The 26,241-nt window shown below is 49.5% G+C and overlaps 1 protein-coding gene across 3 annotated transcripts in view; it reads left to right on the forward strand.

Annotated features, from left to right (window-relative positions):
- Positions 1-26,241, forward strand: part of LOC132832895 (ral guanine nucleotide dissociation stimulator-like) — a 219,862-nt gene that overhangs the window by 51,893 nt on the left and 141,728 nt on the right. Inside the window, exon 1 of one of the 3 annotated variants that reach the window (XM_060851107.1) lies at positions 2,951-3,169. The exons of the other annotated variants lie outside the window; for them this stretch is intronic. Within the exon in view, the coding sequence (XP_060707090.1) occupies positions 3,116-3,169 (54 nt within the window). The 5' untranslated portion in view covers positions 2,951-3,115. Of the gene's footprint in view, positions 1-2,950; positions 3,170-26,241 lie in introns of those variants that run through there. 3 annotated transcript variants of the gene reach the window in all.

Here is a 26,241-nt window from a genome sequence, read left to right on the forward strand (position 1 = left end):
CAGTAGTAAGGGAGTGCCACAATGATAGGGGGTCAGTTGTAAGGGAGTGCCACAATGATAGGGGGTCAGTACTGAGGGAGTGCTGCACTGTCAGAGGGTCACTATTAAGTGTTGCACTGTCAGAGGGCCAGTTCTGAGGGAATGCTGCACTGTCAGATGGTCAGTACTGAGGGAGTGCCGCACTGTCAGAGGGTCAGTACTGAGGGAGTGCCGCACTGTCAGACGGTCAGTACTGGGGGAGTGCTGCACTGTCAGAGGGTCAGTACTGAGGGAGTGCCGCACTGTCAGATGGTCAGTACTGAGGGAGTGCCGCACTGTCAGACGGTCAGTACTAGGGGAGTGCTGCACTGTCAGAGGGTCAGTACTGAGGGTGTGCTGCACTGAAAGAGGGTCAGTCCTGACGGAGGGCCGCACTGTGAAAAGGTCAGTACTGAGGGAGTGTTACACTGTCAGAGGGTCAGTACTGAGGGAGTGCCACACTGTCAGAGGGTCAGTACTGAGGGAGTGTTGCACTGTCAGAGGGTCAGTTCTGAGACAGTGCTGCACTGTCAGAGGGTCAGTACTGAGGGAGAACTGCACTGTCAGAGGGTCAGTACTGAGGGAGTGCTGCACTGTCAGAGGGTCAGTACTGAGGGAGTGCAGCACTGTCAGAGGGTCAGTACTAAGGGAGTGCCACAATGATAGGGGGTCAGTACCGAGGGAGTGCTGCACTGTCAGAGGGTCAGTACTAAGTGTTGCACTGCCAGAGGGCCAATTCTGAGGGAATGTTGCACTGTCAGATCGTCAGACCTGAGGGAGTGCTGCACAGTCAGAGGGTCAGTACTGAGGGAGTGCCGCAGTGTCAGAGGATCAGTAGTGGGGGAGTGCTGCACTGAAAGAGGGTCAGTACTGAGGGAGTGCCGCACTGTTAGAGGGTCAGTACTGAGGGAGTGCCGCACTGTTAGAGGGTCAGTACTGAGGGAGTGCCGCACTGTCCTTGCTCTGGAAGGCCGACAGGTTTCGGACAGACCAACAAGCGTCTTTCACCGAGGTGATGGTCCTCCAGGTGCAGTTGGTGTTTGTCTCGTTGTGTGTCCCGGGGAACAGCCCATAGAACACGAAGTCCGATATCATCTGCTGTGCCTCGTTCTTTTCCCAGTGACTGTGCCTCCAGAGTGGGGTGAAATGTGCTGGGCACTGCGGCCTCTTCCTGGTGACCATGACTTTCTGTATGTGACTAGCAGTGGTTTATTCACTCAGCGATTACAGACACAGGTTTTTTCCCTGTCTGTGTGGAACAGCACTGGGGCTAGGAGTGAGGACCGATAATTTCACTGCATCACCCCACCCTGCCCCAGCCCACTTGGCTTACTCAGCACTCAGAGCAGCTCAGGTCACTTTATTCAGGACAAAGTAGAGGTGACAATCAGATCATGAGGCACTGAACCAGTGAATGTGCTTTGATCTGCAGTGTATCTGCCCTAGGAGTTTTTCTTTAATGGGGTCAATGTAGAGGGAGCTTTACTCTGTATCTACCCCCATTCTGTCCCTGCTCTGGGAGTGTTTGACAGGGACAGTATCGAGAGAGCTTTACTCTGTATCTCACCCTGTGCTGTCCCTGTGTGTGTTTAATGGGGACTGTGTAGAGGGAGCTTTACTCTGTATCTGACCCCGTGCTGTCCCTGTCGTGGGAGTGTTTGATGGGGGGCAGTGTAGAGAAAGCTTTACTCTGTATCTCATCCCGTGCTGTCCCTGTCCTGGGAGTGTTTGATGGGGACAGTGGAGAGAGAGCTTTACTCCGTATCTAGCCCCATGCTGTACCTGTCCTGAGAATGTTTGATGGGGATAGTGTAGAGGGATCTTTACTCTGTATCTAACCCTGTGCTGGGAGTGTTTGATGGGGGGGACAGTGTAGAGGTAGCGGTGGCACAGTGGTTAGCACTGTTGCCTCACAGCGCCAGAGACTGGGGTTCAATTCCCGCCTCAGGCAGATTGTCTGTGTGGAGTTTGCACGTTCTCCCCGTGTCTGCGTGGGTTTCCTCCGGGTGCTCTGGTTTCCTCCCACAGTCCAAAGATGTGCTGGTCAGGTGAATTGGCCATGCTAAATTGCTCATAGTGTTAGGTAAGGGGTATATGTATGTATGGGTGGGTGGTGGGTCGGTGCGGACTTGTTGGGCTGAAGGGCCTGTTTCCATACTGTAAGTAATCTAATCTAACCCCCGTGCTGTACCTGTCCTGAGAATGTTTGATGGGGACAGTGTAAAGGGATCTTTACTCTGTATCTAACCCCCTGCAGTCCCTGTCCTGGGAGTGTTTAATGGTGGGCAGTGTCGAGGAAGCTTTCATTTTAATTTAGAAAGTGTAGAGGCAACTTATTTTCAGTTTGAAAGAGTAGAGGGAGCTTTTGTTCTGTATCTAACGCCCAACCTGTACCTGTCCTGGGAATAGTTGATGGGGACAGTGTAGAGGCAGCTTTAATTTCAGTTTGAAAGAGTAGCGGGAGATTTACTTTCAGGTTAAGAGAGTTGAGGGAGCTTTACCTCCTGTTTTGAAAGTGTGAAGGGAGCTTTACTTTTAATTTAACAGAGTAGAGGGAGTTTTACCTTCAGTTTAAGAGTGGAAGGGAGGTTTACTTTTAATTTAACAGAGTAGAGGGAGCTTTACCTTCAGTTTAAAAGTATGAAGGGAGCTTTACTTTAAAGATTAGAGGGAAGTCCAACTCAGTGCTTTGTCTCCCCCTGGGAAGGGGTTGGTGGGGACCCGTGTCAAAAGTAGCCTTAATTTCAAGAGTAGATTTCCATTGAGTGGTGCTGTACAATAGCCTTGGGAGTGTTTGATTAACTCGACGTCAAACACATCGGCTCGGTGACCCCGGGGCGGCTGAGTGTGCTCTCTATATATAGCAGCAGTGTGCTAGGTAGCAGGAGGTACTGTACTCCGTGTGCCTGTGAACAGAGAGCTCCCAGTGAGTCCGGGCGGAAAGCCTGCAGCCTGCAGCCTGTGGCGTGAAGGATCTGAAACAGGATTGGGCCAGCCCTGAAAGAAGAAATAAAACAGAAACCCCCAAAGGATGGATCCTCTCGCCTGGGGTTAGGAGCTGAGGGGGAGCTGTGTGGAGGCATGCGTGCCAGCTAGGATGAGCCAGTTCGGGAAAACCAGGACAGAGTCAGGCGGACAGAAGAAAGCACGGGTAACTTTTGGTATTTTGTTGTTGGTGTTGTTGTTGGATTGGCTTTGAAACAATGTGCGGTTTGCTCTCACCCCAAAACAAACCAAAACAGAAGGAAAAACTCCTATGGGCTCGTCCTTTGTAACTATATCTCGCTTTTCAGCGTTCACGTCCAGGCTACAGAGTGTTGGTTATCTGATGGTAACCTTTTGGTCGCTGACTTTCATGGGGTTGGTATTGAGCTGGGGCTCAGGAGGGGAGGGAGGGTTGGAAATGACCTTCAACTCTGAGAAACAGCGGCTCAGGTGTGAGACACATCATTTTTGCCCTCCCCGGGGTGAATCCTGGCAGTCTGGGGAATCTGCCTCCCTTTCCTGATGCCACTTGGTTGGTCAAGTTAAATGGCAAAACGGTTTTCTAGCGTCTTCCGTTGCAGCCAGAGATTCCCAGGTGAACGCTGAACTGCCAGCTGTTTGGGGTAATACTGCCTGGAGAGGCGGTGATGGGGTTGGGGGGAGGTTTAGATTAGATTCCCTACAGTGTGGAAACTTCGGCCCAACACACCGACCCTCCGAAGAGTCACCCACCCAGACCCATTCCCCTACCCTATATTTACCCCTGAACTAACGCATCTTAACACCATGGGCAATTTTTAGCCTGGCCAATTCACCCTAACCTGCACATATTTTGGACTGTGGGTGGAAACCCATGCAGACACAGGGAGAAAGTGCACACTCCACACAGATAGTCGCCCGAGGTGGGTATCGAACCCAGGGTGCTGTGAGGCAGCAGTGCTAACCACTGAGCCACCCCAAAACTAAACAGCAAAGGTTATGAATCGAATCCCGACAGTGTGGGGGCAGACCCTTCGGCCCAACTAGTCCACACTGACCCTCCGAAGGGTAACCCACCCAGACCCATTCCCCTCTGACTAATACAACTAACACCATGGGGTAATTTAGCACGGCCAATCCACCCTAACCTGCACATCTTTGGGCTGTGGGAGGAAACCAGAGCACCCGGAGGAAACCCACGCAGATGCGGGGAGAGTGTGCAAACTCCACACAGTCACCCAAGGTGGGAATCGAACCTAGGAGCCCTGGTGCTGTGAGGCAGCAGTGCTAACCACTGAGCCACCGTGCCATGTTCCTGGCCTGAAGGAACAGCCATGTGGAGATAGGTGTTTGAACCATAGGGGAGCTGAGAAGTTCAATATTTTGCTTGACTTCATGTGAGTTTGGTCATTTTGAGTCTCCACTACAGAGGGGACGACATCGTCTGTGAAAACTGGAAACATAACCTGGTGTCCGCCTGACTGAAAATGACCAAACTGACATCAGGTTCTGCCTCAGTCACTCACTGATGCCCATTTGGGGGGAAAGGGATCTACCGCATCTGTTTGGTCACTGTCTATGTGCAACTCCTGCTCACCGGGTAGTTATGGTGCCGGAGGAGGCTATTCGGCCTATCATGTCTGTACTATTCCCTCGTGACATTCTTGCACACCATTCCTATCCAAGTAACTGTCTGATGCCCCTCTCGAATGCCTCAATTGAACCTGCATCCTGTGGATTTCTGGGTGGTTTTGGCTTGCTCACGTCACCCTTGTTTTGCTTGCACGTTAAATCTCTGCCCTCTCTTTTCTTCTCTCTTTCATGACCGGGAGTAGCTTCTCCCTATCGACTCCGTGCGGCCCACCCATGGTTTTTGTAAACGACAATCAAATCCCACCCTTAGCCCTCTACTCTCCAAGGGAATCGGCCCCGACTCCCCCAGTCTATCCTCAGAGCAGAAGACCCCAGCTCCACAGCAACACCTGAAGGGCAGCGAGGGATGGGCAGCGAGGGATGGGCAGCGAGGGATGGGCAACGAGGGATGGGCAACGAGGGATGGGCGATTCTGAAATGACCAGCAATATCCACATCTTGTGAATTGATTTGAAGGGACATTACTCAAATGTGAGACTGGGAATGTAAATGACGTTATTGCTATCAGAATGTGCACCTTGGTGGCTTGCTGGTTAGCACTGCTGACTGGTAGCAGTAGGGACCCAGGTTCAATTCTAACCTTGGGTGACTAGTCTGTGTGGAGTTTGTATATTCTCCTGGTGTCTGCATGGGTTTCCTCCCACAGTCTCAAGACGTGCAGGTTATAGAGATGTACTGCACAGAAACAGACCTGTTGGTTCAACTCATCCATGTTGACCAGATATCCTAAATTAATTTTGGCCCAAACCCTTTCTATTCATGTACCCATCCCGCTGCCTTTATATGTTGCATTATACCAGCCTCCACCACTTCCTCTGGCAGCTCATTCCATACACACACCACCCTCTGTGTGAAAAAGTTACCCCTTTGATCCCTTTCAAATCTTTCCCCTCTCATGTTGAGCCTGTGCCCTCTAGTCCTCAATGTGGATTGGCCATGCTAAATTGGAAATGCAAGGTGCTGGATTGGGTGGCGGGGGGGGGAGGGGGATGCTGTTCGGAGGGTTGGTCTGGGCCGAATGGCCTGCATCCACACTGTAAGGATTCAATGATTGAATTGGCAGGCACCGTTAGATGTGTGTGATTCCTGATGAAGGGCGTATGCCCGAAACGTCGATTCTCTTGCTGCTCAGATGCTGCCTGATGTGCTGCGCTTTTCCAGCAGCACACGCTCGCCTCTGAACCCCAACATCTGCAGTCCTCACTTTCTCACAGTTAGATGTGTGTATGTGTGTGTGATTTCAGTATGCATTGTCACGTGGCTGAGAGCTGTGAGCCCTAACCTTTTTTTTGTGTGGGTTCGCTGGTGAACTAGCAAGGGGAAAAGCAGAGTGCGATCTTTTTTGATGGTTATGAGGGTGTGACTTCCTTGGCTACGGAATGACTTTGTTTGTTAAGTAAACACGCAGAGGTGAGGTAGAGATGGTGGTGTGTTTAGGGCGTTTCCTGCTCAGGTTAGTAGTGCGGCTGCCTGCATTGGTGTCACCAAAATCACACAGTTGCATTTTATGAGCGGCTCGGAATGCCTGCCGTGGAAGGTGGTCTGACAATCCAGAATCCAAACTCAATCCTCCGGAGGTATGAATGATGGTGAATTGAGTTAAGATGTCTGGAGCAAAGAGCCGGCCCTATGTGACCAATAGATTGTTGTCCAAACCCATCTGTTTGACTAATGTCCTTCAGAAATGGAAATTGGTCTTCCTTTCCATGTGACTCCAGACCCACAGGAACCTGGTTAACCCCCGGGTGACCCGGGATAGTTGATAGATGCTGGCCTCGTCCTTCTTCTGTGAATTATTTTTTAAACAAAACACCTTGACTTGAACGGTTCTGTCATTGAAGACTCCACCACCACCTTCCCCCCTCCCCATCCCCCCCACCCCCAACAACATCCATCCTATTCACCGATGAGGTTTCCTCCCTACTGAACGTGTCCTGCCTCTGCATGACTATACTGAGCATGACTATACTGAGACACCTCCCTCCTCCATCCTACACCCCCCTACTGACCACCAAGTCGCTTCCATACTCTGGACCCTCTCTCTGCAGTTTTGATGACCCTCCTTCCAACAAGGCAATTGTAGTGTTCCCAATTATGAAGGATCCTTTACCTTACCCTTTCACATAATATGGGCATCGCTGGCTGTGCCCGTCCCAATTGCCCTTGAGAAGGTGGTGCTGAGTTATCATCTGGAACCACTGTGGTGGGTGCAGTGTAGTTCCCACCGCTATGCTGGTGGGGAGTCAGTTCCAGAATTTTGACAGTGAGGACACAGTTATGTAGTTCAAAATCCAAGCGATGTGTACTGGTAATATTACTCAGGTAGTCATCCCTAGCCCCGGGCTAATGCCCTTGAGGCAGGAAAATTGACGTTTTGGGCAAAAGCCCTTCATCAGGAATGAGGCCTCTATTCCTAAAGAAAGGCTTTTGCCCGAAACATTGATTTTCCTGCTCCTTGGATGCTGCCTGACCTGCTGTGCTTTTCCAGCACCATTCTAATCTTGTCTCTAATCTCCAGCATCTGCAGTATCCACCATTGCCTAATGTCCTTGGGGCACCACTTGGAATCTCACCGTAGTAAGTCGGGTAGTTTGTATTCAAGAAAAAGTCCGGGGCACCAAACTAATGTAATGGGGACCCGTCAGTTGCTGTAAAATGCCAGCAATACATAACTGGCCCACCCACTTTGAAGTCAGGGTAGTGAGTGGTGTGGAAGGGGTCTTGCCCATGTTGGAGCTCCCATGCTACCCTTTGGGTGGCATGCTGGTTCAGTGGTGAGCCCTACTGCCTCACGGTGCCAGGGACTCGGGTTCGATTCCAGCCTCGGGCGACTGTCTGTGTGGAGTTTGCACATTCTCCCCGTGTCTGCGTGGGTTTCCTCCGGGTGTGCCGGTTTCCTCCCACAGTCCAAAGATGTGCAGGTACATCTGGATTGGCAGTGCTAACTTGCCTCATAGTGTCCAGGGATGCGCAGAGTCGGCGGGTTAGCCATGGGAAATGTCGGATTACAGGAATGGGGAGGGGTGATGCTCTTCGGAGAGTTGGCGTGGACTCGATGGGCCGAATGGCCTGCAACCGCTCTGTCCTTGTTGATGGGAGAGCTTATGGGCTTGTCAGGTCTGTCCAAGAAACTTTGGCAGAAGTGGGTACTGCAGATCCTGGACATTAGGGTCGAGAGTCTGGTGCTGGAAAAGCACAGCAGGTCAGGCAGCATCCGAGGAGCAGGAGAATCGACGTTTCGGGCAAAAGCCCTCCATCAGGAAAGAAACCTTTGGTGAGTTGCTGCAGAGCTCCTTGTCGATGCTGCACTCTAGATGTCAGTGGTGGAGGGAGTGAACATTGATGGGATACCCATCGAGTGCCTTAGATAGTGCCACGCTCCTTCAGTACTGACGGAGCTTCATTCAGCCAGGCATCCTGACCAATCTGAATGCAGATTTCTCCAGCTTCCTCATTTCCCCTCCCCGCACCTTTTCTCAGTCCCAACCCTCGGACTCAGCACCGCCTTCCTGACCTGCAATCTTCTTCCCCACCTCTCCGCCCCCACCCCCTCTCCGGCCTATCACCCTCACCTTGACCTCCTTCCACTTATCGCATTCCCAACGCCCCTCCCCCAAGTCCCTCCTCCCTACCTTTTATCTTAGCCTGCTTGGCACACCCTCCTCATTCCTGAAGAAGGGCTTATGCCCGAAACGTCGATTCTCCTGCACCTTGGATGCTGCCTGACCTGCTGTGCTTTTCCAGCAACACATTTGTCAGCTCTGATCTCCAGCATCTGCAGACCTCACTTCCTCCTGGGTGCAATCTATGGAGACCTCTGCCCTGCAGACCAATCTGGACATCTCTTCGAAAGAAGGGCTGAAAGGCCTCTTTTCGCCCGTGTGATTCTCAAGGCTGCCTTTGAAAGCCGCCTTGCCCCGATCGCAACGTGAGGGTGGACCTGCTCTTGTTGACTCCACGTCCCCAGTTGTGCAGTGAGCTGACGATCTTCCTCCTTCAGGGCAAGTCCAGTCCCCAAGTCAATGGATCAGAGGTAGCACCAACTCCGCCTCAGCATCTCCACCCTTCCCGAAGACGTCGGGTCCAGAATATCTCAACAGCTGGACCCAGTGTCGTGCTGCTCAACTAATGTGGATAAATGTGAGGTGCTGATTATGGAAAAGGCAAATCTCAGCAGGACTTGGACACTTAATGGTCAGGTCCTAGGGAGTGTTGCTGAACAAAGAGACCTTGGAGTGCAGGTTCATAGCTCCTTGAAAGTGGAGTCGCAGGTGGATAGGATAGTGAAGAAGGCGTTTGGTATGCTTTCCTTTATTGGTCAGATATTCGAGTACAGGAGTTGGGAGGTCATGTTGCGGCTGTACAGGACATTGGTTAGGCCACTGTTGGAATATTGCATTCAATTCTGGTCTCCCTGCTATGGGAAAGATGTTGTGAAACTTGAAAGGGTTTAGAAAAGATTTACAGGGATGTTGCCAGGGTTGGAGGATTTGAGTTACAGGTAGAGGCTGAACAGGCTGGGGCTGTTTTCCCTGGAGCGTCAGAGGCTGAGGGGTGACCTTATAGAGGTGTATGAAATATGAGGGGCATAGATAAGGTAAATGGACAAGATCTTTTCTTTGGGGGAGTCCAGAGCTAGAGGACATAGTTTTAAGGTGATGGGGGAAGAATTTAGAAGGGACCTAAGGGACAACATTTTCACGCAGAGGGTGGTGCGTGTATGGAATGAGCTGCCAGAGAAAGTGGTGGAGGCTGGTACAATTACAACATTTAAAAGGCATCTGGATGGGTATATGAATAGGAAGGGTTTGGAGGGATATGGGCCATGTGCTGGCAAATGGGACTAGATTAATTTGGGATATCTAGTTGGCATGGACGAGTTGGACCGAAGGGTCTGTTTCTGTGCTGCACATCTCTTTTGACTCCAGGGAAATGATCATCACCAACTTACGGAGGAGTCGCTACTTGAGAACGTTGGCCAGGTTGTGGGTCGAATTTGCGCACCCTGAAGAGTGTCCTGCGGAAAGAGAGAGGGACAGAGAGATGGAAACACAGAGCACAGTTTGAGGCCCTTCAACCCATCTTGTCGGTGCTGGCCGATACCACACAGTGCGGCAGAGGCTGGAAACAGAAATGGAGCAGCAGCGTAGAGTACGGTTGGGTCCATAGACATGGCACTGGGAGAGGGGGCAGGGCGGAGGTGGCTGAAGAAGGAGGTGGCCGTAGCATGGCGCTAGAGCATGGATTCCCACAGCGTACAATTGTGAGGAATCGGTGCTGCATTTGGTCAATTCAATAAGAACATGGTTGAGCTCTCCCTCAGTCCTCTGATGCACATTTTCCTCCCAATCCCCCCACTATCTCTCGATTATTTAATTTGACTATTTAATACTGTAAAAATGGAGCATCCATTGCTGTCTGGAATAAAGAATTCTACATGCCACCAAGATATCGGCTGAGTGGGGCTTGTCCACTCAGACTGTTTTTCTTTTCTTATTTTTTACTTTTTATTTACTGCTTGTCTTGAGTATGGACAGCATCAGCATTGGCGAGGAACCCCTGCATGGACTGGAGTAGGCCCAGTGCAGACTGGAGTAGGCCCAGTGCAGACTGGAGTAGGCCCAGCCTGGAATCGAGTAGTCTCAGCATGGACTTGAGTAGGCCTAACATAGTAGGCCTCGCCCAGAATCGAGTACACCTAGGGCAGACTCGAGTGGACCCAGCCCGGACTCGATCAGGCCCAGCACGGACTTGAGTAGTCCTATCGTGGATTTGAGTCAGTCCAGCCCGGAATCGAGTAGGCCCCTACTTCCTTCTCCAGGACGGGCATGAGAACTGGCATCCGAATCGGTGGCTGCTACATTGATGGAAGCTGAGTGGCGCCGGAAGATTGCTGACTTCATTGCTTGGGTCCAGTGCGGGCGTTGGTGAAGAGGTGGTGGAAGGGCAATACGGCAACATCGACGGAAGCAGGCCCAATGGCGAGGGACGTTATTCTGATGTTGGCGAATGGTGGAGAGGAATCGGCCCTGTGGTGAAACGTGGCATCTGAAGAGTTGGCGACGTCTGCATTGCTTGGGTCCAGTGCAGATGGTGGTGAATCGGTGGGGGGAGGGGAGGCGATGAGCTGCCTCAGGACCGATGGACTATATCTTTGTTATTCTTTAAAACTGTTCAAAATGGCGCTGGATTGTGACGACAGTGGAAAAGCTTTTCACTGTAACTTACTGTTTGTTCTCACTGAGCTGAAAATGTGTTGCGGGTTAAAGCGCAGCAGGTTAGGCAGCATCCAAGGAACAGGAAATTCGACGTTTCGGGCCAGAGCCCTTCTGCAAACTACACGTGACAGTAAAATCACTCATCAGCGATTCCTGTTCATGAAGACATTTCTGACCTCCTCAGGAAGACCGCTTTATTATGTGACCTTGACCACATACTCTTCATTCCCCTGGTCATGGGTAAATGTGTTCCCCTGAAATGTCTGTGAAGTACTTTGTATGTTGAAGTTCTCTCCTCCTTCTGTGTAGGAAAGGATAAAGTTCCCGTGATCCTTGATCTCCCCACGTAGAACAATTCCTACACAGCTTGCAGTCTGTTGTTGAGGAGGGGAGTTTTACATTTAGTCCACTATAGACTGGGACATGTTTAGGACAGGGGAGATCATGAATTCTGCTTATAGGATGACCATGATATCTGAATGGGAATGCATGCAGACTTGCTTAAGGAAGGTGGTAAGTTGACGAACAATCCAGATAGCCAGACTGATGCTCTGGGTACAGGGTGTTCAATTAGTGATTAACTTGAATCTGAGTGATGAGCTGAGTGGGTCAAATATTAATCACTATTAAAGACACTGTTTCATCTGCTGACACGCAGCGGTCTAGAATCCCTACAGTTAGGAGGAAGTCATTCGGCCCATCAAGTCCACACCAACCAACTGAAGAGCATCCCGCCCATCCTGCTACCCTGTGACCCTGCGTTTCCCATGGCCAACCCACATATCACTGCTCCCTACGGGGCAATGTAGCATTACCAATCCACCAAGACCTGCGCACGGAATCCCTACGGTGTGGAAACAGGCCATTTGGCCCAACAAGTCCACACCGACCCTCTGAAGAGTAACCCACCCAGACCCATTTCCCCCCCCCCTGACTGATGCATATCCCTGGACACAACAGGGCAATTTAGCCGAGCTCATTTACCTAACCTGCACGTCTTTGGTTTGTGGGAGGAAACCCACGCAGACACGGGGAGAACGTGCAAACTCCACACAGACAGTCAGCCGAGGCTGATATCGAACCCGGGTGCCTGGCGCTGGGAGGCAGCGGTGCTAACCACTGAGCCACCATTCCGTCAAAAAAACTGTTTAAAATAAACGATAAAAACCCATAAAAATGAAACATGATATAGGTGAAGAGAAAAACGTGGTAGGACTAAGCCGAATAATTGGCTTTATATTGTGTATCTGGGCATTTTTAAAACAAACTCCATAGGGACCCTGCGCAGTTGCAACTAACTATCAGTTGGTGTCAGTAAAAACCCATCTGGTTCACTAATACCTCGAAAGGAAGGATATCCACCGGCTTTACCAAGTCTGGAGTACTGTATATGTAACTTACAGTTGTCCTCTGAACTTGCAAAGTCAGGCAGTCAGTTCAATGGTTGTAAGCGGGGACTGTGAACCCTGGCTTAGCTGCCGGGTCTAAGTGGTTTTGTTCACTCATGGGTGTCACTGGCTGAGCCCAGCACTAACTGCCCTGTCCCTACTTACCCCCCCTTGAGAAGGTGGGGGAGGGGGGCGCAGTAAGCTGCCTTCTTGACCTGCTGCAGTCCACCTGCTGTAGATATCCCACAATGCCCTGAGGGAGACGACTCCAGGGGTTTGACCCAGGAAGGGTGAAACATTTCCAAGTCAGGGTGGTGAGTGGTGGTGTTCCCATGGATGAGCTGCCCTTCCAGATGGATGTGGTCGTGGATCTGGAAGGTGCTGTGTGGGCAGTTATGGTGAATTTCTGCAGTGCGTCTTGTCGATGGTCCGCACTGCTGTTGCTGAGCGTCGGTGGTGGAAGGAGTGGATGTTTGGGGCTGTGGTGCCAATCAAATGGGGTCTGCTTTGTCCTGGATGGTGTCAAGCTTCTTGAGTGTTGTTGGAGCTGCCCCCATCCAGGGCAAGTGGGGAGTATTCCATCACCCCCCCTGACTTGTGCCTTGGAGATGGCGGGACAGGCTTTGTGGTTAGGACTGATGGGTGGACTCATTGATGTGATACAGTGCAGAAGGATACCACTTGACCCATCACGTCTGGATTGATGGCCAGGAGATTGGCATGGAGGCTGTTGGTAAAGGGGGCATTAGAGCTAACAAAGAGTTGGATAAGGATCTCAGGATCATGGGGCCGAGGAGGGTGAAAGTGGGAGGGGAAGTAGGAAATGCAGAGGAGAGATTGTATCACTCCCTTGAACTGGGTGTCAAAAATAATGCAGTTAAAAATCACACAATCGTCAGCTAGCTACCTGATGAAGGAGCGGCGCTCTGAAAGCTAGTGCTTCCAAATAAACCTGTTGGACTGTAAGCTGGCGTGGTGTGATTTTTAACTTTGTGCACCCCAGTCCAACACCAGCATCTCCACATCAAACGTAATGTTGCCTTAGTATGAGGGCACAATCAAGGGTAAAGGTGGCACCGACAAGTTCAGGTGGGACTATAAATAGACAAAAGGGAATTGGCATCTCAATTTTCACTGTACCCAGGTGGTAACGAAAATGGAAGGTGTACAACAGAATGACTGTTCATTATCATCGGACACCTATTACCATTCACTGTCCATTTATATCCAGCTCTGTTTTTGACTGGAGCCTGCAACAGTGGCTTCATTGACCTGACACCACGGACAATCTAGGAACGTTGTGATAAATACTGCGAACAATTCTGGTCTCCTTCCTATCGGAAAGATGTTCTGAATTTTGAAAGGGTTCAGAAAAGATTTACAAGGATGTGGCCAGGGTTGGAGGGTTTGAGTTATAGGGAGAGGCTGAATAGGCCGGGGCTGTTTTCCCTGGAGCGTCAGAGCCTAAGGGGTGACCTTATAGAGGTTTACAAAATCATGAGGGGCATGGATAAGGTAAATAGATCAAGTCTTTTCCCTGGGGTTGGGGAGTCCAGAACTAGAGGACGTAGGTTTAGGGTGAGAGGGGAAAGATATAAAAGAGACCTAAGGGACAACTTTTTCACACAGAGGGTGGTACATGTATGGAATGAGCTGCCAGAGGAAGTGGTGGAGGCTGGTACAATTAAAACATTTAAAAGACATTTGGATGGATATATGAATAGGAAAGGTTTGGAGGGATATGGGTGGGGTGCTGGCAGGTGGGACTAGATTGAGTTGGGATATCTGGTCGGTATGGACAGGTTGGACAGAAGGATCTGTTTCCATGCGGTTCATCTCCATGACTCCAAATGAGTCTTTAAAGAATCCATGTAGCAGGGACATGGCAATAACAAGGCTAGTTTTTACCCATGGATTAACTGCAGCAAAGGCCAGAATGAGAACGATTCTGGGGAATAATGAGAGACAGATTCGCCAATCCTCGGTCTCCCTGCTGCCACCAAGCAGAGGTTTCAGACATTGTGTTGCTTCAAGTTGCTCATTTTCAAACAGACGGACTTCCTTGTCACGCTGCCCTCTGCTGTGGGGCTGGGCACAGTGCAGCCACAACAACAACTTGAGTATATGTAGTGCCCTTAGCATGATTAAGCATCCCAAGGTGCTTCACGGGCGTGTGGTCAAATGACGTCTTGCGCTGAGCCTGGTCAGAAGGTATTGTCGCAATTATTTAGAGGCCTTTGAGCCTCAGTGTTTTTAACCAATAAATCAGCGAGGATCAAAGGTCTTCAGGCGATTACAAAAAGTGCAAATCCCACTTCCAACACTCTCATCAATATGTTATGAGCTGCAGGTTTATGAAATGAATGGGCTCCAGGCTGGTCTTCTGTCATCCCCATCCAACACTCTGATCGCCTTGACTGAGATCACTCCAAGTCTAACCCTAAGCTCTGCAGTTCCCTCCCTCTCCTCCTTTGAGCCATTCCTTAGTATCTGACTAAAGACCATAACAAACAGGGACAAGAGTAGACCATTCAGCCCCTCTGCCATTCAATTGGCTCGTGGCTGACCTGACATTCCTCGCACCCACTTCCCTGTCGTTTCCCCATTCCCTGACTGATCGAGAATGTATCTGTCACAACCTTCAATATCCACAAGGACTGTGTCCCCACAGCTCTCTCTCTCTCTCTCTCTCTGGCAAGGTGTTGCAAACACTCACTCTACTCAGAGAAGAAATTCAATCGCTCTTGGAGTGCAGGTTCATAGCTCCTTGAAAGTGGAGTCGCAGGTGGATAGGATAGTGAAGACGGCGTTTGGTATGCTTTCCTTTATTGGTCAGAGTATTGAGTAGAGGAGCTGGGAGATCTTGTTGTGGCTGTACATTGGTTAGGCCACTGTGGGAATATTGCGTGCAGTTCTGGTCTCCTTCATATCAGAAAGATGTTGTGAAACTTGAAAGGGTTCAGAAAAGATTTACAAGGATTTGAGGATTTGAGCGATTGGGAGAGGTTGAATAGGCTGGGGCTATTTTCCCTGGAGCGTTGGAGGCTGAGGGGTGACCTTATAGAGGTTTACAAACTTTTGAGGGGAATGGGTAGGGTAAATAGTCAAGGTCTTTTCCCTTGGGTGGGAGAGTCCAGAACTAGAGGGCATAGGTGTAGGGTGAGAGGGGAAAGAGACCTAAGGGGCAACCTTTTCACACAGAGGGTGGTACGTGTATGGAATGAGCTGCCAGAGGAAGTGGTGGAGGTCGGTACAATTACAACATTTAAAAGGCATCTGGATGGGTATATGAGTAGGAAGGATTTGGAGGGATATGGGCTGGGTGCTGGCAGGTGGGACTAGATTGGGTTGGGATATCTGGCCAGCATGGACGAGTTGGACCGAAGGGTCTGTTTCCATGCTGTACATCTCTATGACTCTATGATTCTATCTCAGACTTAAATTGGTGCCCCTCAGTTCTGAGACTATGCCCTCTCTTCCTGGACTCTTCCATGATCTCGTTGAAACATTGAGGATTTTTTGACAGGATAAATGCTGAGAGGATCTTGTATGGAGATCACCACTCATTATTCTAGAGTGCAGTGAGCCGAGTCCCTCATTGACCATCACCTGGCCCAGTGTTGCCTTTGTCAAGTAGCTGTCTGATTATACAGCTCCTGGGAAGAGACTTGCCATGTTTTGTGGTGCGAGAGTGTGGGATGCTGGAAAAGCGCAGCAGGTCAGGCAGTGTCCGAGGACCAGAAGAGTCGACATTTCGGGCAAAAGCTGCCTGAAACATCGATTCTCCTGCTCCTCGGATGCTGTGCTTTTCCAGCACCATGCTCTCGACTCTAAATCTCCAGCATCTGCAGTCCTCACTTTCGCCATGTTTTACGGCCCTGTGTCATGCAAGCTGTTGTTGTTGTGGTGGGTCAGAACCCGAGGACAAGCCTTCAGACTAAGGTGCAACTAGACAGGTTGTACAAGGCTGTGACTACTTCTTACACTCCCCTTCAGTTGCCAGCGGCTGGGTGGAGACTGCGTCTCTTTGGCACGTCGATTGTAAAAGCTGAAGCCAGATGTGAGGTAATTCCAGCTGCTGGCTGTACAATAGAATATTCAACACTCTTCGCTTTCACAGTCAGTCATAGAGTTATAGAGATGTACAGCACAGAAACAGACCCTTCGGTCCATGCCAACCAGATATCCCAACCCAATCCAGTCCCACTTGCCAGCACATGGTTCATATCCCTCCAAACCCTTCCTATTCATATCCCCATCCAGATGGCTTTTGAAATGTGCAATTATATCAGCCTCCACCATTGCCACTGGCAACTCATTCCATACACATACCACCTTCTGTGTGAAAAAGTTGCCCCTTAGGTCTCTTTTATATCTTTCCCCTCTCATCCTAAACTTATGTCCTCTAGTTCTGGACTCCCCGACCCCAGGGAAAAAAAAAGAACTTTGTCTATTTATCCTATCCATGCCCCACATGATTTTATAAATCTCTGTGAGGTCACCCCTCAGCCTCTGACACTCCAGGGAAAACAGCCCCAGTCTATTCAGCCTCTCCCTGTAGCTCAGATCCTCCAACCCTGGCAACATCCTTGTAAATCTTTTCTGAACCCTTTCAAGTTTCACAGCATCTTTTCGATAGGAAGGAGACCAGAATTGCATGTAATATTCCAACAGTGGCCTAACCAATATCCTGTACAGCTGCAACATGACCTCCCAACTCCTACACTCAATACTCTGACCAATAAAGGAAAGCATACCAAACACCTCCTTCACTATCCTATCTACCTGCGACTCCACTTTCAAGGAACTATGAACCTGCACTCCAAGGTCTCTTTGTTCAGGAACACTCCCTCGGGCCTTACCATTAAGTGTATAAGTCCTGCTAAGATTTGCTTTCCCAATCGCATTTATCTGAATTAAAGTCCATCTGCCACCTCTCAGCCCAGTCCTGAAGCTGATCGTTCAGCCCCCCCTGCGGTTGGAGCCTTACACATAAACGTATCGAATCATGAGACTGAACGATCGGCGCTGTGGAAAGTCTCAGGGTACAAACCACCTTCCACAATCCCAGGATGTCTCGAAGCACTTCATAACCTGGGAAGTTACCACTCTGTTGTTAACCACTAGCAGTCCCCATTTACTCACCCAGCCAGATCGTCACCCACTCCTTTGTCTGGGCAATTGTTCTTGTCTCTCTTTTGGTCTCTGACCTCATCTATCGTTTATCCCTCCTCCACACCCCACCCCATTTCCTAATTACCATCGGTTCTGAGGAAGAGTGGTTATACTTTGTACCTCTTTGCACTGTCGATTTGAGTTGATTTTTTGATTTGATTTGTTATTGTCCCATGTACCTGCGTACAGTGAGAGGTTTAGTTTTGCGTGCAGTACAGGCAGATCATACCATACAAGTGCATCAGGATAACAGAACAGAGCGAGGGATACAATGTTATAGCTGCAGAGAAGGTGTACAGAGACTGAGATCTACATTAGATTTGAAATTTGAGAGGGCCACTGAACCCGAAACGCCAACTCTGACTTGCTTCCATAGACGCTGCCAGACCAGCTGAGTTTTTTTTTCCCAGCAACCTCTGCTTTTGTTTCTGATTTTCCAGCAACTGCGGTTCTTTGTGTTTTCTTTCTCCGGGTGGGGGGGAAGGGAGGGGAGGGCTGCCGTGCAGAAAATGCGCTTGCCAGTTTGTGCAAGAGTTGCAGATTAAACTGACGAACTCCCCCCCCCCCCCCACTCGACAAGTTGAAAGTTGTGAACATGGCCCAATCCATCAGGCAAACCCAACCTTCCATCCACTGACTCCACCAACACAACTCACTGCCTTGGGAAGGCAGCCAACCTCATCAAAGACCCTCCCCCAGCCCCAGTTATAATCTCTTCCGCTAGGCAGCAGATGCAAAAACGTAAACACATACCAACAGGTTGCAGAACAGCTTCTTCTCCGGTGTTATTGGACTTGTGAGTGGCCCTCTCAAATTTCAAATCTAATGTAGAACTCAGTCTCTGTACACCTTCTCTGCAGCTATGACATTGTATCCCTCGCTCTGTTCTGTTATCCTGATGCACTTGTATGGTATGATCTGCCTGTACTGCACGCAAAACTTAACCTCTCACTGTACGCAGGTACATGGGACAATAACAAATCAAATCAAAAAATCAACTCAAATCGACAGTGCAAAGAGGTACAAAGTATAACCACAACAGTTTGAGGTTGAGTATCGGAGATGAACACTCTCAGAATGTGGACAGGACTGGAAAAGGCTTTTGCAGTCCATCTAGCCAGTTACATTGTCATCACAATATTTAACACGGTGCTAGTTCTGCTGCCTCACACCGCCAGAGACCCAGGTTCAATTCCAGCCTCGGGCGACTGTCTGTGTGGGGTTTGCACGTTCTCCCCGTGTCGGTGTGGGTTTCCTCCGGGTGCTCCAGTTTGCTCCCTCAGCCCAAAGATGTGCAGGTCAGGGTGGATTGGCCACGGGAAATTGCCCCGTAGTGTTCAGGGATGTGTAGGTTAGGTGCGTTAGTCAGGGGTATATGCGGAGTAATCGGGTCAGGGAATGGGAGGGGTTGGGTTCCTCTTCGGAGGGTCGGTGTGGACTTGTTGGGCTGAAGGGCCTGTTTGCATACTGCAGGGATTCTATGAATCTTGACTTTTTCAATAAAAGACATCTGGGGGATCAGGCCAGACCCCCTCAAAATGTTTTCAGAAGGTAGCCCAGACTCTTAACATTTTTTTGAGGCAGATGTAAAGTGAATATTCCAGGAATGATGCAGCTGGTTAAACCACACAGCTCGAAACAAAACAGAATTTAGTTACACGCTACGGGTGAAACACGACCAAAATGAAACCGAATTTAGAGTAACTAATTTAAAAACCCAATCAACTCTGTGGCAACTTAACGAAGCTGTTTCAATCCCATAAACACACATCTTGGCAAAAGGTAAATTCAAACACAGATTGTTACAGGCGGAAGAGATTTCAGAGAGAGAAAGTCCAGGCAAGACCCTCTGATGAAGCTTGGGACCTCTTTTAGATTAGATTAGATTACCTACAGTGTAGAAACAGGCCCTTCGGCCCAACAAGTCCACACCGACCTGCTGAAGCGCAACCCACCCATATCCCTACACTTACCCCTTCACCTAACACTACGGGCAATTTAGCACAGCCAATTCACCTAACCTGCACATCTTTGGACTGTGGGAGGAAACCGGAGCACCCTTTTTTTTAGATTAGATTAGATTTGCTACAGTATGGAAACAGGCCCTTCAGCCTAAACCGACCCGCCGAAGACTAACCCACCCAGACCCATTTCCCTCTGACTAATGCACTGAAGACTACAGGCAATTTAATACGGCCAATTCACCCCTAACCTGCACATCTTTGGACTGTGGGAGGAAACCGGAGCAAACCCATGCAGACACGGGGAGAATGTGCAAACTCCACACAGACAGTCGCCTGAGGCTGGAATCGAACCTGGTGCTGTGAGGCAGCAGTGCTAGCCACTGAGCTTGCTAAACACTAAACCAAACTAGAAAAAAAAACGTGAACTGGGAGAACTGGCCACTCCCCTGCCGTTATTTTCAAGGCACATCGGCACCTCTGCCTTTGCAACCCCTCTTGACAAACACTAAGGGCAACATAACCTTTTTTAACAGGCCAGCATTATCACATAGGTACAGGAATAAGAAGTGTTTAGAGGGATAGAGGCCAAATGCTGGCAAATGGGACTAGATTAGCATAGGATAGCTGGTTGGCATGGATGGGTTGGACTGAAGGGTCTGTTTCCATGCTGTGTGACCCTATGAGTCTCAGTGGTCAGTGATATCATTTCCATAATATTGAGATTGCACTCGCGACAGAACACTGGCTTGGAATTCATTTTCCATTCGTGTGAAGGAGAAACCAGTGAGGCAGATTTCATTTTCATAAGTGGGACAGGCTGCTCTGTGGCTCTGAACCTGTGTGTCTCCAGCCTAATTCTGCAGCCAGACCACAACTACTTAGATCCACAATCACTGCACTGCACAGCATGACTGGAAGTACGACCCGAGCTCCTGCTGAAATGGTTTCAGCCTTGGGAGGACATTCAATTGAAGAGCTGGGGAGGGAGGGAGGAGTTTGGATGGGGGCCGATGTTGAGATTTGCGAGGCTGGGCTGCTTTTGTACACTCGTACAAAATTGAGTGAGCCACTCAGCCCATCTTGTCTCTTGCAACTTCCTTGAGCAGAAGTTACACTTGGCTATGTCTCCCCGCTTTATTGTCCAGGGCCCGGTGGTCTTTTGCCTTCCATCGGTCGTCCAATACACTTTACTTATGGGATCAGGGAAGCATTCCAGACCCCGATATCTGTGGGTGGCACGGGGGTTAGCACTGCTGCGACGCAGCGCCAGGGACCTGGGTTCAATTCCCGCCTCAGGCGACTGTCTGTGTGGAGTTTGCAGATTCTCCACGTGTCTGCGTAGGTTTGCTCTGGTTTCCTCCCACAGGTCAGGTGAATTGCCTGTGGTGTAGGGAATGGGTCGGTGTGGACTTGTTGGGCCGAAGGGCCTATTTCCACACTGTGAGTAATCTAATCTAAACTTTTGGCTGAAAGTAATTCTCCTCCTCTCTCCTTTGGATCTTTTGACAGTGATTTGGAATTCCTGGTCACTGACTCACTGACCAGGAGGAACATTGTTTCTCTGTCTGAGAAATAAAAACCTTCACAGCATTTTGAAAATCGGTATTTGTCCACCTCACAACCTAATGTCTCTCAAGGAGAGCAGTTCTACCTCTCCAGCCTCTTCCCCCATAGTCCCTCACCCCGGTAACATCTTCCACACCTTAAGAAGCATATATTAGCCTTGGAGGGAGTACAATGTAAGTTTACAGCTGGGCTTCAGCAGAATATACTATTAGAAATTAGGCCTGTTTTCTCTAGAATTTAGAAGATTAAGGTGCGATCTGATCAAAGTCTTGAAGATATTAACAGGAAAAGACAAGGTGGGTCAAGATAAACTATTTCCGGTGGTTGGGGATTCCAGAGCGAGGGGACATCGTCCGAAAATTAGGGCCAGACCATTCAGGAGAGATGTTAGGGAGCATTTCCACACGCAAAAAGTGGTAGAGGCTTGGACCTCGCATCCCACAAATGGCAGCGGACACTGGATCAGTTGATCATTTTAAACCCAAGATAGATTTTTTTAATGTGTCAAGCCAAGGGGATGAAGGGATACGGCTAAAGGCAGCTGTGCGGACTTTGATCACAGGTCAGCCATGATCCCATTGAATGGTGCAATAGCCTCGAGGGGCTGAATGGCCTTCTCCTGTTCCTATGCTCCTAACATCCTGGTAAATGTTCTTTTGTACTCTTTCGGAGGCGTGTTCTCTGAAGCCTGGTACACAGAGTTCCAGATGAGGCCCAACCAGTAACCCATATGGTTCTAGTGCCGTCTCTTAACTTTCAGACTCCATGCCTCTATTTATATCCATTGGCAGGTTGAGCTTCAATAATTCCCAAGATGCTTGGCACCAGTGCGAACAAAGCAGCCCAGTTGACTGGCCCCCAACCCATCATGTTCACCTTTAACCCCCTTCACCAGATGCTTGGTGTGTGCCGTCTGTAAGACGCACTGCAACAACTCACCAAGTCTCCTTAGACAGTAATGTCCGAACCGACGAACCTAGAAGAATAAGGGCAGCAGATTAAGGGAAAATGCCTTAATTCACAAGCGTCCCCCTCCAAGCCACACACCATCTTAACTTGGAACCACATTGCTGTGCTTTCATTGGCGCTCGGTAGGATTCCTGCCACTCCCTACCTCACAGCTCTGAGGGTGTGTGCACAGCACACGGACTGGGGCGGTTCAGCCCACCGCCACTCTCTCCAGAGCAATTAGGGATGGGCAGTTACGGAGATTTACCCCACATGCTGCATCCGAAAGGCTAAGAGCATTGTGGAAGAGCCCACGTACCCCTCACTCAAACTCTTTCCCCCCCCCCGGCAGCTGGCAGAAGAGTATTCGGGTGCTCGAGGTTTGGAATGCTCTTCCACAACAGTTGGTGGACACTGGATCACTTGCTCATTTTAAACCCAAAGAATGATCTATGAACATTCAGTCTCTCACGGCCAGACATGTGCAACAATTTCGACCCCCAAGCCATCAGGCTCCTTAACACAGTATGATCAGACTCTTTCCCATCCAGGTTTCTTTACACAATTTTGATTTACTGTTATTTATCATTCTTCTGTTACAGTGTAACTTGCGTGTTTTGTGCTTCTTATGCACTTGATGCTGCATATTTTGCTCTGTCCATTGGTCCTGGAGGAACACTGGCTTGTTTTTACTGTCTAGTTATTAGATTACTTACAGTGTGGAAACAGGCCCTTCGGCCCAACAAGTCCACACTGACCCGCCGAAGCGCAACCCACCCATACCCCTACATATACCCCTTACCTAACACTACGGGCAATTTAGCATGGCCAATTCACCTGACCCACACATCTTTGGACTGTGGGAGGAAACCGGAGCACCCGGAGGAAACCCACGCAGACACGGGGAGAACGTGCAAACTCCACACAGTCAGTCGCCTGAGGCGGGAATTGAACCCAGGTCCCTGGCGCTGTGAGGCAGCAGTGCTAACCACTGTGCCACCGTGTCGCCCTAAATTGTATGGTAGATATGACAAATAAAAGCTTCACTCTCTGCCTGTGTCTTTCTTTTATTTCTTTCTTTCCTTCTTTTGTTCTTTCCTTCTCTCTTCCTTTCCTTCTTTCTTTCTTTCTTTCTTTCTTTCTCTTTCTTTCTCTCTTTCTTCCTTTCTCTCTTTCTCCCTTCCTTCCTCTCTTCCTCTATCTCTCTTTCTCTCTCTCTCTCTTTCTCCCTTTCTTTCTCCCTTTCTTTCTCCCTTTCTTTCTCCCTTTCTTTCTCCCTTTCTCTCTCCCTTTCTTTCTCTCTCTTTCTCTCTCTTTCTCTCTCTCTCTCTTTCTTTCTTTCTCTTTCTTTCTTTCTCTCTCTCTTTCTTACTTATGCTTTCTGACTGTGACACACCTGCCCAATGTCCCATCAGGATGTAAGATTTTTAACAATTGCCAACATGGCCTCCAGTCCTCCCGGATTTGTGTACCAAAGAAAATCACACCTAAATTAGTTTTTTTTTCCAAATGTGTAACGTGTAGTTGTGTTAGCTCTGCCAGAGTCCATCACCTCACACTTCTCCCTGTTGAGCTCTGCCTGCCCATTTCACCAGCCTGCCGAGTCCTTCTGAAACCACCTTCACTGGTTGAGTCCCTGAGTAGGAGTCGAACCAAGGGCTTCCAGCGGGGACCCTACTGTGGATTACGAGCCTTCCTACTGATAAGTCACTGGATGCTCCTGAGAAACAGATTGGATGGGGAGTAGAGCGGGCCATTGATTTGGCTTTTTTCATCCCGTGCTACTGTGGTATCCCTGTCTGTCTGGCAAGAAAGTGCTGCATTGTTTATGTCACTGAGCTAGTTATTCATGAGGCCCAGTCTATTAGAGGTGCAGGTCCATAGTTCCTTGAAAGTAGCCACAGGTAGACAGGGTGGTGAGGAAGGCATTTGGTCCGCTTGCCTTCATTCGTCTAAGCACTAAGTACAGGAGTTGGGAGGTCATGTTACGGCTGTACAGGACATTGGTTAGGCCAATTTTGTAATATGGTATGCAATTCTGGTCTCCCTGCTATAGGAACGATGTTGTTAAACTTGATAAGGTTCAGAAAAGATTTTAAAAGATGTTGCTTTAGGAGTTTGAGCTGAATGGGCTGGGGCTATTTTCCCTGGAATGTCGGAGGCTGAGGGGTGACCTTATCGAGGTTTATAAAATCATGAAGGGCACGGATAGGATAAACAGACAAAGTCTTTTTCCTGGGGTGGGGGAGTCCAGAACTAGAGGACAGAGGTTTAAGGTGAGAGGGGAAAGATATAGAAGAGACCTAAGGGGCAACTTTTTCACACAGAAGGTGTGAGTGTATGGAATGTGCTGCCAGAGGAAGTGGTAGAGGCTGGTACAATTGGGGAGATGGGCCGCTTACTTGCGGAACGCTTCAGAGAACACCTCAGGGACGCCCGGACCAACCAACCCAACCACCCCGTGGCTCAACACTTTAACTCTCCCTCCCACTCCACCGAGGACATGCAGGTCCTTGGACTCCTCCATCGGCAAAACATAACAAAACGACGGTTGGAGGAAGAGCGCCTCATCTTCCGCCTGGGAACCCTCCAGCCACAAGGGATGAACTCAGATTTCTCCAGTTTCCTCATTTCCCCTCCCCCCACCTCGTCTCAGTCGGTTTCCTCAACTCAGCACCGCCCTCCTAACCTGCAATCTTCTTCCTGACCTCTCCGCCCCCACCCCACTCCGGCCTATCACCCTCAACTTGACCTCCTTCCACCTATCACATCTCCATCGCCCCTCCCCCAAGTCCCTCCTCCCTACCTTTTATCTTAGCCTGCCTGGCACCCTCTCCTCATTCCTGATGAAGGGCTTATGCTCGAAATGTCGAATTTCCTATTCCTTGGATGCTGCCTGACCTGCTGTGCTTTAACCAGCAACACATTTTCAGCTGGTACAATTACAACATTTAAAAGACATCTGGATGGGTATATGAACAGGAAGGGTTTGGAGCGATATAGGCCAAATGCTGGCAAATAAGTTTAAGACATCTGGATAGGTCGGATGAGTTGGTCTGAAGGGTCTGTTTCTGTGCTGTACATCTCTATGACTGAATGATACTTTCAGTTTGTAACTCATAGTGGCACCTGGTAGAATTTAAATTTAATTAGATTACATACAGTGTGGAAACAAGCCCTTCGGCCCAACAAGCCCACACTGACCCACCAAAGCGCAACCCACCCAGACCCATTCCCCTACACCTAACACTATAGGCAATTTATCATTGCCAGTTCACCTAACCTGCACATCTTTGGACTGTGGGAGGAAACCCACGCAGACACGGGGAGAATGTGCAAACTCCACACAGAGAGTCGCCTGAGGCAGGAATTTTGACCACTGTGCCACCGTGCCACCCACAATGATGTAAGGAGCTGAAAGTTAGTCGTCTCAGTAATGGTGAACATGATACCATCTTCAATGGTTGGGCAAACCCATTGAGTTCACTAATACCCTTCAGGGAAGGGAAATCCGCCATCCTTACTTGGCCTACTCACATGTGACTTGAGGTCCTCAGCGATGTGGTTGACTCCTAACTACCCTGTGGGATCCATTTCCTCTTGCTCCATTAGGGATGGGCACAGAAATGTTCACCCAACCAGAGACACCCACACCCCAGTTGAGAAGATAAATATCTTTCTGAATTCTGTCATAGTCAGAGGCAAGCAATTGTGATTTCAAACCAGATCCCATAACTGCCTGATCGCTGGGTCGTGCCGTGGTTAGATTACTTACAGTGTGGAAGCAGACTCTTCGGCCCAACAAGTCCACACCGACCCGCCGAAGCACAACCCACCCATACCCCTACATTTACCCTTTTACCTAACACTACGGGCAATTTAGAATGGCCAATTCACCTGACCCATGCATCTTTGGACTATGGGAGGAAACCCATGCAGACACAGGGAGAACGTGCAAACTCCACACAATCAGTCGCCTGAGGCGGGAATTGAACCCGGGTCTCTGGCGCTGTGAGGAAGCAGTGCTAACCACTGTGTCACCCACAGTTGAGGCAGTTACCAATATAGTGTCAAATACAATGAGGTTCTGTTCAAACCGGTGTAATTTGAATCAAGCACAGAGCCCTTTCCCTCACGTTCTGGCTAATGTATCTGATCTTTGCTGACTTGCAGATTGTTTCTAGTCTGATCTAGACTTGAAACATCCATGGATGTTGCCCGACCCGCTGTCTCCAACATCTTGTGTTTGTCCGTGTCAAAGTTTTCTTAGTCAATGTCTTCAGACGCGTTACGCCACGGATCTCGGGCCTTCTGTCTCAGAGATAGGGACACTGCCCGCTGTGCCAC

The sequence above is a fragment of the Hemiscyllium ocellatum genome, chromosome 35 (genome assembly GCF_020745735.1).
Source record: "Hemiscyllium ocellatum isolate sHemOce1 chromosome 35, sHemOce1.pat.X.cur, whole genome shotgun sequence".
NCBI classification, from domain to species: Eukaryota; Metazoa; Chordata; class Chondrichthyes; order Orectolobiformes; family Hemiscylliidae; genus Hemiscyllium; species Hemiscyllium ocellatum.